This window comes from Phalacrocorax aristotelis, chromosome 2 (assembly GCF_949628215.1).
Source record: "Phalacrocorax aristotelis chromosome 2, bGulAri2.1, whole genome shotgun sequence".
In the NCBI taxonomy this organism is placed as follows: Eukaryota; Metazoa; Chordata; class Aves; order Suliformes; family Phalacrocoracidae; genus Phalacrocorax; species Phalacrocorax aristotelis.
In genome coordinates, this window is record NC_134277.1 from 146,351,676 (window position 1) to 146,372,836 (window position 21,161).

General features: G+C 40.9%; 1 protein-coding gene across 4 annotated transcripts in view; it reads left to right on the plus strand.

The window, feature by feature from the left end:
* RIMS2 (regulating synaptic membrane exocytosis 2) overlaps positions 1-21,161 on the plus strand; it is a 400,038-nt gene that overhangs the window by 362,551 nt on the left and 16,326 nt on the right. Inside the window, exon 1 of one of the 4 annotated variants that reach the window (XM_075085582.1) lies at positions 17,612-18,186. The exons of the other annotated variants lie outside the window; for them this stretch is intronic. Within the exon in view, the coding sequence (XP_074941683.1) occupies positions 18,057-18,186 (130 nt within the window). The 5' untranslated portion in view covers positions 17,612-18,056. Of the gene's footprint in view, positions 1-17,611; positions 18,187-21,161 lie in introns of those variants that run through there. 4 annotated transcript variants of the gene reach the window in all.

Consider the following 21,161-nt stretch of genomic DNA (forward strand, 5'->3'; position numbering starts at 1 on the left):
TGCTGACTGAAAAGATTGTTTTGCAGTCATATCCACATATTCACATTAGTTAATCTTCCTAAACAGGATTGTTGCAAAGAATCAGATCCTGAGGGTTACTGCACCTTTATCACTCTTGTAAGAGTACAACAAAGCAGGGTAGTTGACACGAAGCATCTAATACCTCTTGATGAGTGACAGAAGACTAAAGATATTAGTATGGCCAGCTGCAAATGCTAAGTCTCTTCAAACTTGATGGATTCAGAAGTCCTGCAGCAAGGGACCCACAGCCTCAGTGACCCAAGAAGTGCCTTCCAGCCATGTGTTCTGGACTGCCCCTGTCCCCAAAGTACTAGGTCAGATTTTTTTGTTCAAACTGAACCTGACATAAACTGAGGCTAAAGAATCCTCTCTAATGAAACAATTGCTTTCTAAATACAGTCAATTATTATATAGCTCACAGAGCAAACTTTATTTAGTACTATGATTCTCAGCAAATTTCTTTCCTTCTCTTGGGAAGTAAAGGATTTTTTTTCATATAGTGCTGTTTTTAATAATTAAAAATTCTTTTATTTTGTAAATTTCAATAATCCTATATTTGAGATAAAGATAGTTCTTTACAAAGTCTAAATTAAATTATTACTTTTACTTGGAGTCCTCCGGGATTAAAAACTACAATTTCTTCCCTCCTAGCTTCCCTTTCTCTTCAAAATCCTAAGACAAAACATTCACAGGCTCCCCTAAAAGTCAGTGATTTCTGTTCTCCAAGTGGAACTACATTTGAAAGTGAAGGATCCTTTTCTAAAAATACCCTGCTCTTACATCTTTCCTGTTTGATAGATTAGGTATCACTGATACTCCCTAGTGGTATAATTACAAAAGGAAGAGGTAGTTCTTGAGGTAGACATGATGCAAAATACATAAGTCTTAACAGTTTAAAAGTACCTGTTTAGGTAGCTTTTGGGTGCTAATTTGTGTGTTTGAGTTAAACTGTGAATCAGAGATACAATGTCCTCTCAGAAGATATAAAACAGCCTTCATGTTAAGGTTCACACACAGTTTCTAGAAGCAACCTTGGATATCATATCAAGATGTAGGACAGTACTGAGAAAGCACAAACAATCAAAAGAAAATATTAGTCTGATCAACAGAAAATGCAAAAGCACTTTTGGTGACTGTCGATATCAGACCTGCTAAATCTTAGGTGCTAAGCAGACTCCCTCTTTTGTGCTCTTTTATTTCCTCACAGCATCTGGAGGTCATGCCTTGCTGTGTAGTTGTTGGGTCTCTGTCCCATGAGTGCACCTCACCTGGCAGACAGAGCTGGCTGGAGAGTACCAGCTGGAAGGACCTGCTTCCCCGCACCTCGGGGAGCACATTCAAGGAAAAGGCAATGGCCAGAAAAGGCAACGACCACATTACTTGATGTTTTGTCAGCTGAAAACCCAGTCAAATTTTCTATAATGTGAGTCATGTGTGTTATCTGGGCATTTGGTAGGAGCCCAGAATATAACCGAAGCCTCTGTGGTCTCTATAATGGAATCACAATAATAAAAATAGATACATTTCTCTGCTAGTTTCACCCTATCCAAAGGAATAAATTCAGTCTGTTCTGAACTCAATGGTAGCTCCACAAATCCCAGGAGATAACGCTCCCAGCACAGTCTCCTGAAGCTGCCCCAGTCTGTGTCCTCTGTCTACTTTTCCCTGCCTGGACGTATTGGCAATTTCCCCATGTGCACACTTTTGATATGCTTACTGCAGTTCCCTTTCACAACTAACTTCTGTTTCAAATCTTTTATCCTCTATAAGAAAGCCCAGCCTTGGTCATACCGAATTCAAAAGAAGAACTACTGCACCCATTACTTGTCTTCCAACTGACCTGTTTGTTTAGCTGCCTGTGGCAAAAATCCTTTTTTCCTAGGGTGCTGATCCTGCACGTGGCAGTCCAGGAGCGTTTATGTCCCTGCAGACTTTCATTAGTATCACCAGATCTCTGCAGGCATTAGGGTTTGTGTCTATGGTTCCTTTATGTGACTTGAGCCAAAGATTTTACTTGTAACGGTCATCCACCTAGCTCAGTCTCTTCTGGCTAGCCCAAACTGCATGGAAGGGAGGTTTTTTTCCTTCCGGTTGAAATTTGGCAGTGATGATCAGTGGTTTCTCTAAGTCCCATATAAAAATTAATTGCACAATTTGCATCCAATCACAGATCAAGGTGTTTTCTAGTTAAACGTATATATCTTTGATCTGTCATTTGATGATGTGTACCTAAGAAGCAATTGCTTTTATTTTGTCATTCATTTATATATCATCTTCATCTAATGTTTCAGTGGTGCCCAACGACAGGACAAGGGGCAATGGGCACAAGTTGGAACACAGGAAGTTCCACTTAAATATGAGAAAAAACTCCTTTCCTGTGCGGGTGCCAGAGCAGTGGAACAGGCTGCCCAGGGAGGCTGTGGAGTCTCCTTTCCTGGAGACATTCAAACCCCACCTGGCCACGGTCCTGTGCCCCCTGCTCTGGGTGTGCCTGCTCCAGCAGGGGGGTTGGATGAGATGATCTCCAGAGGTCCTTTCCAGCCCCTACCAGTCTCTGATTCTATGATTCTTTCTCCAGGTCTGTTTGTTGGCTTCCTCTGATGGATCTCATTACCTGTTTGCCAACATCTTAGCTACTAATTTTTCTTAATTCTGTCATGAAATTTTACCTGTCCTCAAAGACTCTCCTAGCTAGTTAGTCTAAAAAGTTTTCCCATTTTTCTCTATAGTTTCATTTTGTCATATGGCAGTAAAATGGTCCAGGTTTATAATTTTCTATCTGTGTTTATCATACGTGAATTTGAAATGGGATTATCTGATACACCACAGTCCTGCTGGTTATAACACAAAGCAAGCAGAGATCCTGAGTCAAAGTTTGTATACTGAAAGAGTCATAGGTCCCAGAGTCCAAGTACCCAGAGCTGGTCACTGCTTTCTCAGACCACTGTCTGAAGACAGATTTTTATGTGTTGAGGCTTTCCAAAATAGAAGGGAAATATTTTCATTACTCTTTACAGCTTAGAAGTTATTCAAAAACTAGGTTCATTTCTTATTAAGTCACCTTAAATTGAAACTGTGATTTAGTGTTTTCCTGCCTCTGTTTTGACTCCACGGTCAAACTCCTATGGGTTGGGGTTTTTTTCCCCAAATATGAAGTTAAAATTATTAGGAAAATAATACAACAAAGCAGAGCAGAAAAATATAATGATTCTGTTCTATGCATCTCTGATGGTCCAACAGCTTCAGAAAGTGCACAGAGCTAGAGCAAGTAGGGAGAGATGCAGCAAGGGTTATGAAAAATTTGGAATAAGATTTTTCAGTTCAGAAAAAATTGACTGAAGGAGATGACTGAGGGCTGTAAGGTCAGGAATACTCTGAAAAAGTCGACTACAGAATTAATTATTCACTGTTCTCACAATGCAAGAACTGGGGCATTGCAGGCAATTACTAGGCAAATAAGCAAGAGGAAGCACTTCTCCACAGTACAAATTTAAACTGTAAGATGTGTTCTATAGGATACTGTATGGACTTGATGTATATACTGGCTCAAAAAGAGATTAGACAAAATGAGGTGGGTGGGACCTCACAATGGCAATTAAACACAAAAACCTCTAACTCAGAAAGCCTCTAAACCAGCAGTCGGTGAAACAGAGGCCTGCCTTCCTGTGCATTTTTCTTCCTTACACACATTTCTTAGGCATTGGTAGTAGCCATGCTGACAGAGACAGTACTGAATAATTGGACCTTTGGTTTTTTCTGATACCGTCATTTTCATTTTCTTATGTTTTGTCCATATTTTCTCTGGTCCGGGACATGAAAACAGCGGTCTGATTATTAGACTATAGGGGTGCTGGAAATGAGAATTTTGTGTGATTTATCCAGCATGGCAGATTCAGGTCTATAGAAACATCTCTTTTTTCATCTCTTTGAAGATTTCACCCGTTATAAGTTTTATTTGGCTTTTTGCAAAGTCTGAGTAGTTCATATCAAAGCTGGTTTTCATTATCCCAGATAAACAGCTTACTATTGTATTAAGCTATTTGTCTTTAATCCTGTTTACAAATACTTATCTCTCCCCGAAGAACAATATTCTAACCATGATCTTAGCTTAATTATAAAAGATTAAAAAAAAAATAGGTGCATAATTCAGCTGATTTCTATGCTTACCTTCTGTGATACCTCAAATTTAATGTTAACCTAGAGAGGTTCATGGAGTAACTCCATATTTGCACAGATGTAAGCAAAGCCAGGGGGTGGCCCCATGTCTTTAGTAGACACTGACACCAACAGTTTAACTGCAGTCTGTACCTTTCTGTTATGTATCACATTGCACAGAGTAAAATAAGGTTTAAATTCAAATTCAAAACATGGTCTGAATATTTACAGGAAAAGCTCTTCTCATATAGTTATTTTTCACATCTGTGCTTAAAGAATATTTTTCCTCTTTTTTATGCATACAGGCCTGAACTTATCTATGTATTAAATTACCCCAAATCTGAAGATACTCCTCAAACTAAACACAAAGATATTAAGATTACTAAACATGGTGGAACTGAATGAGGGTAACATATAGAGAATATTAGGAGAAGTTTATTAACTAAACTATGTTAAAACATTAACTAAAGGTCCACATTGTAAAAATTAAGAAAAGAGTCAGCTATCTTTGACGCACTACATAATAGGCAGACGTAGAAAAACTGTATTCAAATAACTCATTTGCATTAGTGGGTTGCATCTATTCTAACTGAATTTCGCAGAGCTCTCTAAACAAGAATGCTGGTGCAGAATTCTGATGAAAGTCTGACATTTGTTAAATCCACAAAAGATTATTTTAGAAAGTAACAATAGCGAGTATTCATACAGAGAAAAAAAAAGGAATTTTAATTAACAAAATGTGTATCTATTTTATTTTCTTTCTGAAACAAAGGGAAGCGGGGTAGGGGGGAAGAAATAAGCAAAGAATTATTGGCTTGACTTTTAGGGTTCTGAGAATCCAGAGTTCCTGACAGATTCCTCCAAAAGAAGTGGGAGGGAGAGTTTCTCAGCTGCTCTGCAAAATAGCTTATGTACTATTCAGCTGAAATTTATGGAGAAAGGCTTAACAATAATATATGTTTAACAAAAACTTAGTTATATTGATTATCTGGGGGTTATTTTTAGCATATTGTTTATATATAAGGAAATTTCAAATCAATTATACATTGTCTGTGAGATATGGCAAACAGATAGGCTCTCGTCCTGATTGTTTTTCTCAGTCTATCATGAACTCCTACGCTTTCTGCAGTATAAAACCATTAAAAAATTATATAGACACAAGTGTGTGTGAATAAACACAAAATGTGTTTCTGTGTATTTTTATATATGTATAGAAGTATACATGTGCATATAGATGGACACACATGTATATGCTACAAAGGAGCAGTCACAGCAATGCTAGGCATCCCCATCTGGACTGGGAGGTGGGAGGCAACCTGCCTATTTGATCTATCTGTAAATTGGCCTGTGGGCTTCTGGGTGGGTAAGTCAGAAGGAGTTGTATGTTGTGCTACCTTGCACTCTGTTGAGTTCAAAGCTTGATGTGCCTTAACTATACTAGTCCAATAGCCTGAAAAGGTTTGAGAGCCTCTTTTATGTAGCTGACAGTCACCAGCAGTATTGGTCATTTGGGTTTCTGCCATCTTCTAGGTTTGGTTCTATTATTTTTATGGCTGTATGTAGTTCCTAAGTAAGTCTGTATGTTTTCTATTTTCAGTTAACATTGGCTGTTAGCTTCTCCAGGACTGAAAATTCAGTCATTTGCCATAGTTGGTATTCTGGCATTACAATCTGCTACAATCAGATTGTTTCAAATTTTTCTCCATTGACTACAGAGGGAGCTTAGGTAGCTGGCTTAAACTGGACTCCTACTTCTAATATGCAGAAGTGAAACAAGATGAATCTTGGTGCATGTCAGTGCCACACAGCATAGCACTGTCATAAGTACCTGAGATGACTCCAGACAAACAAGTGACATATTCTGCAGAACTATTTAGCCTGGCCAAACCCAGCACTGATGCAGTTTCCAGTATCCAAGCTGGGGCTAAAGTACCAGCTCCATTGTGCTGCATAAGTAAACACATTATGTCACACAGCATAATCTGTTTAGAACTTTTTTTGTCTTTCTTTTTAGTTAGAGACTCTCCTTTAGTTTCTAACCCAGAGAAACGCCTTTGCACTTAGATGCATCACCACTAGCAATGGGCACTGCTGTGACCCTTGAAAAAGAAGAGAGTTACTGGATTTTGTACTGTTAAATGGACTGCTCTTTATTAGAATGATATTGGTGCTGTTTTTTAATTTAAAATAGCTAATACAAGCGGATAAAGAAAAGGCATGCATTTCACTTTTCTTCTGCTGGGAACATCATAGTCACAGAATCATAGAATGGTTTGGGTTGGAAGGGACCCTTAGAGGTCATCTAATCCAACCCCCCTGCAGTGAGCAGGGACATCTGCTAGTCCTCACTCAGTAAGCCAGTCTGAATTTATATGACTGAAATGGAAATTGATACAGTGTCTCATAATATATACATAGGTAGGCAACGATTAGTAGGATGTTATTTCCTAATATATTTGAAATATTATATGCTGATGGAGGTTATCCATATGAAGGAAGTTTTTGCTGCTGATTTACTGAGGATGATGTAAATTTGGTGCCATTTCTTTCTATTCTGCAGCCTGTGATTTTTATTTACTGTGCCTTTTGGACTCTAAGATCTTCTGAGCAAAAACTCAAACTGTGAGTTCACACAGTGTCTTCCATATTCAGGTCCATCTAGATTTATCATTATGCAAACATTGACTAAATATGACAACAAAAAGTAGCCAGCTGAAGCTAAAGGACCAACACTTTGAAATACAGTAAACCAGCAAATATAGCATAATCCTAGGAAAAACGACCAAAATGGTGAACATTATTCACAGACCCATGCTCATGTGCGTTTTTGCAGATGAAGAGAAGTGGCTTGGGGTTGAAATCAATGAAATATCTCTCACCTCTTATTTTCAGTCATTTACACTTTAGGTGACAGCCTAAATTATACCTGAAAGATACTGAACCACATATCTGAGGAAGCTTTGGAAAGTCAGTCAGTCTATGAATTTACTGTTTTGATAGTTTATGTGAGCCATAAGTATTCCTTATGTGCATGAGCTGTGTGTATTTTCGACACACCAGAACTCCTCAGGTAGCTGAAGCAAAGTGATTTCTAGACATTCTCTTCCACACACCGACTTCCGTTTAGAAGCAGCCCAAGGCTGGAGACTTTATGGCTTCATTAATTTCCTTCAGTGTTACTAGCAAATGGCAGTTTGAAAAATATTTTGAAGGTATTTGCCTCTTTGTATATTAGTACATTTCTATACCCATTTAAAAAATATTTCCTCTAAAGAGATTTTTCTAAAAATTTAAGAGGGGCTGTATAGTGTTGAAAGGGTGGCAAGACTTTGAACACCAAGGATTCAGTCTTCTCAACAGACTTGATTCAGTTCATTATCTGTGGAAGACTTTAAAGGAGATGTTTAAAGCCCTGTATGCAATGTGGAACACTAGCAATCGCAAAGCACTTTTCTTAGGACTTTCACTTTGCATCTTTTTCCATGACTCTGATGTGCAGTGTGCAATCTGATGCACTATTTGTTTGCTGTTTGTAACCAAGTTACAGGAGAGGTAATCCATGCAGCCCAACATACCCTGTAACCTGGTGTAACAGTTTCTGGATCTACTAGTTCCTCGATCATGGCAATGTACTGTGCGCTATTGTTATTCTTCATTTAAAATTCAGATTGCTGCATTTGTTTCAGTCAAAATTGCCTGAATTATGTGATGAACGATATCCATCAATGATTGGTGTGATTTGGTTCTATGTATATTACCTTAGAAAAAGAAACTATAGCCATTCTGTCTAATATTTTCTCATTACTGTGCTAAGAATTTAGACCTGGAATTGGACATGTCTGAAAAACACACTTACTTAAAGTGAATGTGTATACAAAAAGATACGGAGAACAGGAGGAGGGCCATGAAAATATTTGTTTTCGTGGAGGAGTGCCACAAAAATTATCAGAGGGCTGAAACACCTCTCCTCTGAAGAAAGGCTAGGAGACTTGGGGCTGTTGTGGAAGAGAAGGCTCTGGGGAGACCTTATTGTGGCCTTTCAGTATTTAAAGGGGGCTTATAAGAAAGACGGAGGAAGGCTTTTTACCAGGATCTGTATTGACAGTACAAGAGACAATGGTTTTAAACTGAAAGAGGGTAGATTTAGACTGGATATATGGAAGACATTTTTTACAAGGGGAGCGGTGAGAAAATGGGCTGGGTTGCCCAGAGAAGTTGTGGCTGCCCCATCCCTGGAAGTGTTCAAGTTCAGGTTGGATGAGGCTTTGAGCAATCTGATCTAGTGAAAGATGTCACTGCCTATGGCAGGGGGGATGGAACTAGATGATCTTTAAAGGTCCCTTCTGACCAGAACTGTTCTGTGATTCTATGGTTCTATGATTATGATGTATAAATGTTGTAAATTATTTCATTGTAGCTTATTGCAAATTGTAGCCTATTACACCTTTATAACATTCTTGTTGTGGTTTAGCTCCAGTCAGCAACTGTTTCCTAACTCTACTAGTAAACTAACACAATGTTAGGCATTCTGTGTGTTTTACGTTATTTTTAGATCATCTTGGATGATCTTAGTATCTGGAGAAGCAAATTTTATTTCTTAAAGGCCAATGTAGGTAAAGAAGCTAAAGTTGCTCAGCATTTTGCAGGATCCAGCACAGGTCATGCCTGGGGTCAAATCTATATCAGCACATCTGGTCTGCAATCAGTATTAGCTAGTACTACTAGTAATTATAATAACAGTAATAGTAGTAATAGCATACTAGTCTATGGAATTTTACAGCTATACATTGATAGTCTGGCTAACTGGCTTTCAGACAACTAACTTGTTTCGTAAGTTATTTGTAGCATAGTAATTCTGAAGCCAAATAAGCTGTTTGGCAAGCTAACTTCATATTTTGTACCTGCAATCCAATTCCTGCCTGGCAGTTTTAAATCTGTAGTAGTGTCGTATCTGAGAGAAATGGGTTTCCACTGCATACAGCATTAAAACACAGAGTTGTTCTCTGGCACTGAGTCCAGCTGGCACAGAGTTATGCAAATCTATACTGTGATACTCTTCTACTCTCCAAAGCAGCCTTTTGGAAGTGATTTCTGGCACATTTTACCTCCTGAACCAGGACTTTATTGGAGGTGCTCTAGAACTTCAAGCCAACACTGTGCTAGAGACTCTCCTAAAAATGTAGCAGTAAAATGATATAGTTCCCATGCATCAGCATGTGTCTTGGTATTGTATTTACTCACGTAGACATAGCTGTAGTTTACCAGAATAAAAACAAATGCAAGAGAAAAATAAAATTGTTTTTCATCAGCAATGGGATTTTGGGATTCATGTGACTGTGTGATCATGGGTGAAGAGACACTGCTATGATTCAAACACCATGGAAATGAGAGCAGGGTAATGACAACAGAATGTATTCCTCTGCCAGAAATACAGAGTGAAAACTTATGAAATGAAATGAAAATTTGTGGATTTGTCAGTTAAACATGACATCAGTAGATAAAAAGATACGCCTTTCCTCTTGGTCATTTAGACTTTGCTTGGAGAGTATTTTTTATCGTTATTTGTGGCTGGGTTCCAGTGCACAGCAACCAATGTAGACTCTAGTCAGTGAGTTTAGAGCTGACCATTAAAGTGTTTCGTTAGTGAATTGAATTCTCTAAATATGGTCCACTTGTAAAATCCTCATTAAGACTTAAAGTATTCACACCACATATATTTGCACCCATAAGAAGTGAAATTCATGACCTCATTAAAGTGGTGTGCCTTCCACAGAAGTTCTGTCACTTTGGGGCATTCAGAGACACCCACCTACCAGGTAGCACTAACCATAAGGATGTAAGTGGAAGCTGGGCCACCTGGCTGGAGTGGATCCTTTACCTGTGCACTACACAGTGCAGGCAATTTGAAAGAGCATGCTTTACAAGAGAGATGTGATAAGTCTCTGCAGGGCTTTGCATGACAGAAGCTGACTCAGAAAACTTCTGTTTGGTTGTTCTGCACCGAAATAATGCACAGGGCTGTGGCATATAGTGATTCCAATAAAGGCAGTCTGTGTTCTCAAGAAAAACAGATTACTTAATAGGCACAGAACTTTGCAAAATCATCTCCCCTTAATATACATTAACCTTCTACAGGTTATGTCAAAATTATATTACAGACTTGTAAGACAAATGTCTCTCTGCAATGCTGACGTTTGGACTCACCAAAGCTTTCACCACTCGATGATAATTTAATACTTTTATAGAGCAAAAATATCTGACAAGACCTGCACTGTAGTGGCAATGTCCTCAGCAAACTATGTACTCTCTAGGCATTGCAGCCCTTCAGTGCAGAGAACAGTGCGTGACAGCTACACACCTTGCTTTCCATCCTGCTGTTTTCATTTGTCGTTTTCTCATGTTGTTTGCAAAACACGTTTCATCTCAGTACTTTTTTTCTTTTTGTACATTTTTCTGGAAAAATACAAGCATAAAGATCGTAGGGTGCTTTTCCACAGTATCTCTTCTTAAGTGACATGAGCAGAGTGCTGCACCAACACAGGTGCATTGACTGGGTGCGTTCATTGTGCAGTACAGTGTGCTCCACAGGCTGTGCGAGTGCCGATAGTTCCGTACTGGTTTTGTTCCTTGTGTACTAAAGACTAAATTATAGAGGGGAACAAATCATGTTTCATGAATTTACAGTTTCAGAAACTAATTACTCTGCCCTCATCTGTGTTTTGAAAACCTTCAGTGGAGTACACAGGCAGCTGAAATAATAAGAGTTGAGACTATATGTGAATAACTGCAGCATGTTTCTAGGCTGATGGGTCTGATGAATTATAAAGAAGGTTACCCTCGGAGACAAAAAGGTGGATTAGAATCTCAATAGTGAGAGAAGACAGCCTCCATGTAGGCATTTAAAAAAAAAAAAAAAGCAAACCCACTGGTTTGGTTTTTTTTGCAGCTTGATATTGTTTCCTGTGAGTTTCTTTCTCAAAAACAGGTTTTCCTTAGAAAAGCATGTACATTTTTATTCCTGTGCTCTTTGTTTCTCACTCTGATGAAGCATTATGAAGTAATATGTTTTGCTGAGCTCTAAGACACCTTGTGGTTTGCAGATTGCCTTGTGATCAGGAAGGTGTGAAATTATTTTAATCAAAATAGAAATACTCAGCTGTGTAAAGGTTTTCTGCTCCAATTCTGACCTCTTAGTTGCTTGTGAGCTAGCTACACTGCATTGCCGCATGCTAGCCCATTAACGACTCCCTTTGTTGTTTAGAAAAATTATGACTTTTGGTTTTGTGGTTTTATCGTAAACAGTGGAGCGGAAAGTTAAATATATTTTATTTAAATAAGAACAGACAACTTTCACATGTGACTAATATTAGCATTAAAGCAACAGAGAGACTTATTTTTACAGATTTCCTTCATGTTCATTAAGGAAGTCATAATACAGAAAAGAGTGCCAACTGCTGGTCAAGCAATCCTACTATGTTAAGAAACTAAAACTGGTATTTCCATGGGTTTGAAAGCATCTTATGTTTCCAGGAAGAAAAATCTTAATATTTCCCCATCTCTGCCTTTTAAAACAGCTTTATGTTAAAATATCCAAATTTTATTTTAGAAGATTGAACTCTGGTTTTGGAAGAGACATAACAAAGCAATTTTGTTTCAGCTCCTCAAATCTGTATCATTTGAAAGTGTGCAAGACTTTAAATGATCCTTATAAGGCCTAAATTACTTACAGGTAGAGTCCCACCGGCACAGACTTTTAGGGTGATGGGAACAGTGGGAGCACTTTTCCAGTGTAGGAACACTGGAATTGGGTACCAACAAATGAGTCCTAGTGTGGGTATGCAAAACAAGCAGTTCTAGGAGAATCCTCTTTTGCTGATATAACCGCACTTGCACTAACAACTAGGGAATTCTCCCAGAACAGCTGTGTCAGTCAGCAAAGCTATTTTGGTAGAAAACTGTACTCTGTACTTAGCTTGATATTTGAGGTGGAGTTGACCTTACAGTAGAAAATGCCAAAACAACCGGGAGAATGGAAAGATTTACTGTTACCACGTAAGCACAAGGAAAAGCGTGGCTGCATTCTCCGTGACTGCTTAATAGTGAACGCACAGAAAAATACAAAATGTACTGACTTTAAAAAAATAGAATTTAGAAAACTTATATCCGATTGCTAGGCATAGAAATGACATAGGAGTGGTCATTATGTCATGAAACTTCAAGGAGTGTAGGAGACCACTGAAGGTTAGTGCTACATGGATGGGGAGCCATTGCCCTGGGACAGAGTTCATGATCATATTAGTTATGATCAAAAAAATACTAAGGCAACAATAGTGAATTGTTATATGATGGGAAACAGATAAAACAGCCATGGCTTTGTGAAGGACCTTGTAGCTGTCTGAATCTGCCCCTTCCAAGTGCTTGGCTGGAGTTGCCACATGCCCCTCTCTGTAGGCATGCGGACAGCCAGCACAGTCCTAATATTTAGAAAATTACAATAAGTAACAACTTATTACTACATGTTATAGGTTTTTATACATAAACCCTGTTTTACACTGGCTGGGCAGTACTTTTCGTGATCTTTTCAGTGTATTGTTTTAGCTTTTTTAAAAAAGGGAAAACAAAAAAAGAAATTCAGTAATAATTACAGTCTTATACCCCAGTGATACTTAACCGGGACAAATTAATGGAAATTACTTGAATAATAACTTCTTTGGTGAATAACGTTTCCTCTGATTAATACTGGTACTTATTTTCCCTTTTCTGTCTTCCTAGAATTAGTTAGGTGCTGGGTTTTCGAACTGGGTTATTTTTTTGGAGGGGAAGATAATTCAGTTAAGTCTTTTTCTGAGGCCCTTGATGTTTATCAAGTGTTTCTTCTCTGTTGAAGTGCATTGGCTGTCTCTCCCTAGTGAAGGCTGAGGGTGTGAGAGGATGCCAAAACTCAGCTACATAAAACATGTTCTGGATTGCACCTCAGTGGGAGGTGTGGGGGACTGCCCCCCAGGTTGTAAGAGGAAGCTATTCGCCCTTCTTGTAGCCAGCACATTGCACAAAGGTTTTTCCTAAGTGATGAAGTGATGAAGGTGGAAAGTCATTACAGAGTTTGAATTACACTTGTAGTATCTTATGCCTAGTAGTTGATAGGTGTAATGCAAGTCAAAGATAATTAACATGTATAAGAAAAATAGGCGGCTGCACTGTCTTTTCTGAAGACCACCGTGATCAAAACAAATCCCCTCTGTAGCAAACAAAAGAAATCTTTGAGGACTGATTGACAGAAGAGCAAAAAAGGTGACAAAGAAAGGGGCAATCACTCCTTTCCAGTCCCGTTCCCAGACCACCCTCCTTAATCACAGGATTAAACGGGGATGTTCAGAAAATTTAGATCACCTTTCCATAGTGTCTGCACTGCAGAATCCTCTCCGAAATGTGCACTGCCTTAAGAACCCCCTTATGGCAGTGGATGCTTTTATTTTGCATTCAGGAGTCAGGGTAGGCTTTAGGAATTAACCCATACTATAGGCAGTAATAAAAAAAATCATCTGCACAAATAATTTTGCATTCCTCAAATCCAGGAAATTATGACCTCCAGGTTCAGTACATAGAAGAGCAATAGGGAGTAAAGAAACTTTCTTTCCCACCCCCCCCCCCCGACATGTTTCATGAGGGCATCATCAAATCATTGTTTTTCCTATGCATCCCCATTTAAAATCTAATAATTAGTCTTTAGTTGGAGCACGCTTGCTGAAATTCACCCAGTCACATCTAAAGATGGAGAATACATTAACTTCCCTATTAATTTTTCCTGTGTTACCATATGTACTATATCTATACCTATATAAAAAGAGAAAGATACATATATTAAATCCAGAATCCCATGACTGGTTGCCTGTATTTAGAGTAGGTTGGCGCTGAAGATCCAGTACCATAAATTCATGTTACATGACATTTTTTAGTATTTTTCAGACAGTACAAGTAGTAAGCAATGGCTTTCCTAGTTCAGAAGATGAGCCACCAAAACATTTGAAAATATATGCAACTCTACAAATAGAATTGCCTCAGGACAGTACATACATTTATAGCAGGTGTTTGACCTTGTTCTGTTTGACCTGGATTCTTACAATGTACTGTTCTTTCAGCAAACTATCAGAAATTGTTAAAGAAATATGATACCGGGGAGTCTCCATGCTTTGACTTGATACCTAGCATTGAGGCATGAGTATGGATGCAGTTACTTTAACAGGCATTTGATTCACTTGCAACTGGTGACACAAAACAATGAGTAGAAGTTAAAAAAATAAATCAGCAAAACAGCAGGGGGATGTTATCAATGTCAGGGTGGTAATCTTGTTCTCTGCAGTCAAGGCATGTGTCTGGATTGCTGCCAATTAGATTATTTGTATAATGCAATCATGAGCAACTGTTGGAGGAGAGCCTCCCCAAATCCCAGTATCCTGAGAATTTATGGCTTTCTTATCTCAGTTCTTTGTCTCTGTTTACACTCTTCCCTTTAAACTTTTATTTTAAAGAAGCAAATCAGGAGAGAAGTATATTGAGGAAGGTTAGACGGGATTGTGATCCAGTGCTTTGTCACAGATTTGCTGAACAGATGTCTCCTATAGCAACCTCTGTTTGGGGTAATTTGGAATTGACTATGGATTGTGGAACATTTAAAGTGATTCTCTTGGTAGAGGCTGATTTTACCAACAGTAAGAGTCCTTTTTATATACTGTGCAATATTGGCAAAAACATCAACTGTGGCTGTTAGATCTTGTTCAGTGCTGAGGGGCTGAGGGATGTGGGGGCTCCAGCATTCTGGCACAGCCTTCAGGGTGCAGCCAAATTCCCACCAAGGCCACACATCACCAACGAAGCACCCCATGAGCGTCTTGCTTGGCGTGGCGTGCCGACCACCCCTCCGACGGCCGTGTCATGGCAGGACGTCAGGCCTGTATCAGAGGGGAGCTCCCATTTTCTGCTGAGGTCAGAGCCTAGGGGGAGTGGAGATGATGATTACCCTGTTTTCTGGGAAGGAAAAAAAAGTGGCCTGCTTGACAGCTTGCTGGCTCCTAAGCAGGTGTTATTTCTTCTATAAGGGATACTTCTAAAGGGTGTACTTACAAAAGAAGTATTTATAAATGGGAATGAAAGTAGATTAAACAGATGTTACAAATCAGTTGCTCTTCACTGAGTATGTGTTCTACAGTTTGGCTGTATTTTTGTAAATATCTCCGAGTCATCCAACTGTTGTTTTGCCTTTCTCCGCATCCTCCTCATCTTTTTCAGTTTTATTCAGCTGTTTTTATGAAAGTCATCAGCAGTTCAGCTGAAATGTAATGAACAATAATTTTTTTTTGCATCCAACTTCTCAAAAGCAGTCGTGAGTTATTATTTAATCAAGCCACAGACATTTACTTTTCTGCCATATCTTACATTGATGAAAATGCTGAAGGAAGTTATTTTGCCTGCTTTAGTGTTTATAGATAAAAAATTCTATAGTCACTAAGTCTTTTTAAAACGTCTTTAACAATTACTTCAACACATTTTATTTTTGCCAGTTACATAACTGTGTACTAGAGATTTATTATTATTACTATTATTATTATAATTTATTTTAGAGCTTTTTGCTTTATAGTCTTTTAGTAACATCTTTTTAGAGTAATCTGTAAACAGAAAAAGTTCACTCTGCAACTCGAATATGCTTCAATGTGATGTAGCACTGGTGCACATGCAAAGGGTGATTTCAGATGAAGTGCTGGAGGTATTGCAGGCTAACCGGGTGTCCACCTCAAACCTGCATGGCGCAGCAGGTTTCTGTGATTGTGGCCGGCCCACAGGTCTCAGTGGCATACAAGGGAGGTGTCTGTCTCCTTGATGACCAGCAAAGAGTCACAGATAGCTAGGAAGGTGAGAGCCTTTGGCATGTGGCCAGAGAAACATGAACTTATGTAGAATGACCAACTAAATACATATTTTGGAGTATGACCTGCATGAGATGTCTAAAAGATGCCAATGCCCAGATGAGTTGCCCTGGACATTATTTATAGCTAGTGCAGAGGACAAGAGGATTTATGTTGTTCTAAAGTAAGTGCCTATGGTGTCACATGAAACATGATTTATAAGGAATACTAGATTATAGTTATCTAGAAATGAAAATATTGTGCACATTGTGAAAATAGCTGTCAAAACTCAGTGCTCCCCTGTAGATCGTGTGATGATGGGTTCCATCCCTGAGCGCTGAAGTTCTGTTTAGTTTTCATTCCTTAGGAAAGCATGAGAGTAATAGTGCTAGCTGTTTATAAACTCTTATTATTACCCAGGCACAAATATTCCTTTCCAAACATCAACTCAGTGAAATACGCTTCAGGTGTGTGACTCTATACATGTTCTTCACAAAGAGTTTCAGTTGGCTTCAAACTGGCATTCTGTCTGCAATTTGTTAGATCAAACCCTAAGTATAATTTACCATTGTTTTAAGGGAGTTAAAGACCTTTGAAAGAAAACTGAAAAAAAATCACATGTACTATCATTACTCTTTAAAGGGCCAGTCAGAAAACAACAGCCATGGGCAATGTTTGATACCGCTTTTGCACTGTCATGAACTATAGTGGGATAAGTTATTGATGCTGCAAAACACTGCTACTGTAGCTCGTGGCATTTTTAATGATGCCCAGTGCTTTAGTTTCTTATCATTTGGGGGGGAAGGTTGCCAAATGCTATTCACTGCATTAAGAAAACACACTGGATGAACAGAAAAGAAAGGTGATGTTAAATAGTGGTGAGGAATATATGGAAGTAAAATTGAAACAAAAATAAAAATGGCTTGTAGTTACGAGCAAATTCTGTGAATTGAGGAAAGATACACCCGTTTGCTAAGGAGGCAGGTGTGCTTTAGAGAAAAACAGCTTCCTTGGCGTAGGGGAGAGGTGAGGGATTTGCCTATGGCTTGTGGGGCCGATTCCTTGCCAGATGCTGGGCCACGGACAGGACCGGAGGCAAGGGGCACCACTGAAACACAGTAGGGTCGCTCTGAACATCAGGAGGCACTTTTTCACCGTGAGGGCGACCGAGCCCTGGCGCAGGTTGCCCAGAGAGGCTGCAGTCTCCATCCTTGGCGATACTCAAAGCTTGTCGGGACGTGGTCCTGGGCAGCTGGAGCAGGGGCGTGGGTCCCTTCCCACCTCAACCCTCCCGTGATTGAGGGATCCATTCCTCCTCCGCGCAAGCACCCCCCGAGCGCGGACGCTTTCCCAGCTGGCGGCAGGTGCGTCCCGCCGGGCAGGTGCGCCCCGGCGTGCCGGCGGGCACCGGCCCGAGCCACGCCGCGGCCCTCACGGCGCCCCACGCCCCGCCGAAGCGCGGGGGCCGCCCCTCCCCTGCGCAGCGCCCCCCCTCGGGCCCCAGCGCCCGCCTCCCGCCGCCCTGGGGCCACCCCCGGCCCCGGCCCAGCGGGGACCGAGCAGGGAGGAACAAAGTTTGCGGGCGCCGTGTGTGTCCCTGTCCCACCCTCCACCCCCCCCCGGTGAGTTACGCCGGCGGCTGACGGCTCACCCCGCTGGTAGGCGGCCCCGTGCTGGCTGCGGCAGCCCGCCCCGCCGTGAGTGGCGCCGGCGGAGGCAGCGGGGCAGAGCGGGGCAGAGCGGGGCAGAGCCGGGCAGAGCCGGGCAGAGCCGGGCAGAGCCGGGCAGAGCCGGGCAGAGCGGAGCTCCGCGGCGCGCAGCCCGCCCAGCGCTCCCCGCCGCCCTCAGCGCCCCCCTCCCCACCTCCCCGCAGAGGGCTCCGCTCCCTCCCGCGCCGCTCCGCCGCCGACCCCGCGCCGCTCCGCCGCCAAGACGCCGCGCTTCTTGTACCGCGCCAAAGGCGGGTGCCGCTCGGCCAAGATGGGCCGGCAGACGGCGGCCGGCGGGCGCAGCATGCAGCGGTCGCAGAGCCGGAGCAGCCTCTCCGCCTCCTTCGAGGCGCTGGCGGTCTACTTCCCCTGCATGAACTCCCTGGAGGAGGAGGACGGAGGTGAGGGGCCAGGGCCGGGGCCGGGGCCGGCGTGGGCGGGGAGGGCCCCACGGCCGCGGTCCCGCGGGGGTTGCGGGGTCGGACGGCCGCGGTGCCGAGCGCCGGGCTCGGTGCGGGGAGGCGGCTCCCGGAGAGCTGCTTGTGCCGAGGGGCGCTTGTGGCCGTGACCGTGTGATTCGAAAGGTGATGCTTATCATCACGTTTGGAATGAAGCTACTAGCTGAGCTGTAGTTAGGCTGGAAAAAACGGAGTAGAGGATCTTTCCATTTTCTGCTCATTCATAAGGAGTTTAACTTTTTCTTAGGAACAGCCCTGCAGGCAGAAGCTACGCGTGCCCGGGCACCTTGCAGGTCTCACTCACAGCTCACCCCTACTTGTAAAAGTTAAGTCCGACCAGTGAAGCGCATGTGTAATTGCCATATATTTGTTGCAGGACCAGAACTTTACGTAACAAAGAAGAGAAATGCAATGGATTTTCTGTATAAATGGGGGGGGGGGGGGGGGGGGGGGGGGAGAAGAACAAAACCTAAGCTAGCTATCAAACAACGCCAAAAACAAAAAAGTTGCAGTTACTATTCAGAATGTGTGTAACAAATGTACATGTATAGTCAAGCATGGCATCAAACCCTACGCAGGACAGAACCTATGTTTCATGAGTTTGTTTTGAGAATACTGGTTTCATAAAGAAAATAATCTGGTGTGTTTAGATACATATAGAATTAACTGACAGTCTTCCCGGTGCTTATCAGAAATAAGTCAAGATTTTTAATTTCGTTAAGATTGATGGAACATATTGCATCTTCAGTAGATTTGAGCAATATCAAATTAAGATATCAGTATTTGTACAATGCTGCTAGACAAACGTGTATCAACTATGTATGTGCACCACTCATAATCTGTGTTTAAAATATCTGCATATGTACATATCACCTTCCACAGCTGAGGCCGAGAGTTCTTCACATGGCTTGATTTATCTTTTAACGTGTAACAGTCCTGAAGTCTCTTCTCTAAAGCATCTTTGCTTTTCTGACGCGAATGCCCAAGTGTGTCCCTCCATTTCCCCTGGACCCCGCTCTGGGGCTGGCCGTGTTGCCCCTTTCCATAGAAAAGAGGGAGCTGCTCCCTGGGGCAAAGTGTGCTGTCCTTCAGTACCCTCATCTGCTCCCTGCCTTGAACAATGAAGTGAACTGCAAAATATTGCCAGCAGACTGCAGGGTAGGCTTCAGAGGACATTTTCAATCTTTTGGCGTGCTACTAAACACTATGGCTGAAAACACACATTTTTAAAAGACTGAAAATATCATAAATTATGCTAAGCATGCTTCCATACTCTTTAAAGATATTTTTTTTTTCCTCTATCATTCCAGGATAGTTGTCTTTTCAGTCCTGATTATTAGTTACAACAATTGCATTAATTATGTTCAAAATCAGGGTATTGATTTGTTTTGCCCTGGTCTGTTTTCTTTACTTCTCTCGGAAACACTTATTCCTCGGTTGAGATCTGTGTATGTTTGAAACTGCTCATTGGTTCAAATAAATATAAATTATATGGAAGTCAGTAGAGGAATATGTGTTAATTTAAGGGTAGTTGTAATTATTTATTTAGTTTCTGCTGGCAGGTTATTTAAACAGAATTGTTAAAAGAATGTATACTGATTTTTTTTACATGTGTTGATTTGCATTATCTGGTTTTATTTAGATGTAGGCTACACTTGAAAATGCATTTTGTGTAACTTCAATGAAGAAACAGAGCTATAATTGCTATGCAGTTTTTATGGCACTGGGTTTCTACTACCTGAGAATTCAGACATACCAGGTTACAGAGGGAGTGACAGGCACAACAGCTGAACTCTTTTCCCAAGTGCACTCATTGAGATTATAAAGAAAAAAATGCGATGGGTTTTTTTGATGGCAAGTCACCTCTGCACTCAGATTTGTTGTCTTCTCAGTGCTCCTATGCAATTATATTTATGCACCACCAGCGTCCTTAAGTGGGTGTGGTACATGCACTCCCATGTTCATGTATTTAATGCCCTTTTACAGTTTAATCTGAAAAAGATAGATGTTAAATGCACTTCATAAGTTATCCATCCTCAAGATGTAGTTATTTCTGCATATGATGGATAGGTTAAAAAAAGGTAAGCTGCTACAGGGATGCTTCTATGTTTCCCACTCAATCACATTTTTAATACAAATAGAAGATCTGACCTGTTGAGACATTTATTTGTGATACTCCCTTGAAGACTTTTGGTCATTTACTGCTGAAATAAGTATGCTGGCCCATAGGTGTATTTTGGGGTATGAAAGAACATGAGTGATGTCCAGTTCAGAAGTAACTGAAGAGTAACTCAATGCAATGTATTGATAATAATAATTTTAGAAACCATTATTGAAGACAATGTTTGAGAAGATCCATTTAAGTGTCAGTTGATTAAAGAAGGAGACTTCTTAAGCCCTGACATCCAGGCTGTAATGTACTGAAGAAGTGGGCTGTGGAAAGGCTGCAGTTTTCCGGTTGGTAGCCATGAACTGACCATGGGTAGGCGTGAACTTGCCATGGTCGGCCAGGTTTACGGCCCAGGGCACTGATACTCACTCTTGCATTTCCTACTTGCTGATCAGTTTCATGAATCCTTCAAGTTTGTTCACATTTGTAATTTTAAAGTTATTCTTAGCTGTTTCTAGTAAAAGGTATTGAAAAATCAGTTTTTTCATTATCAGTTTACTTCTGGCATGTGGGCGTTTGCACATACAGAACTAACGCTTCATTCGGTACCAGAGCAAATTACATATGTTATCAAAGTATCAAGGTTATCAAAGGGTGTCTTTTGCATTTTTTGTTAGATTCATTGATGATAAAGTGCACAGCCTGTGTTGTAAAGTGAGAATTGGCATCAACCGATGCTTGGAACAGATCTAAATTACATGGAAGTTGTTGAAGAGGGGTGTGGGGTGCAGAGGGCAGATCAGTACCT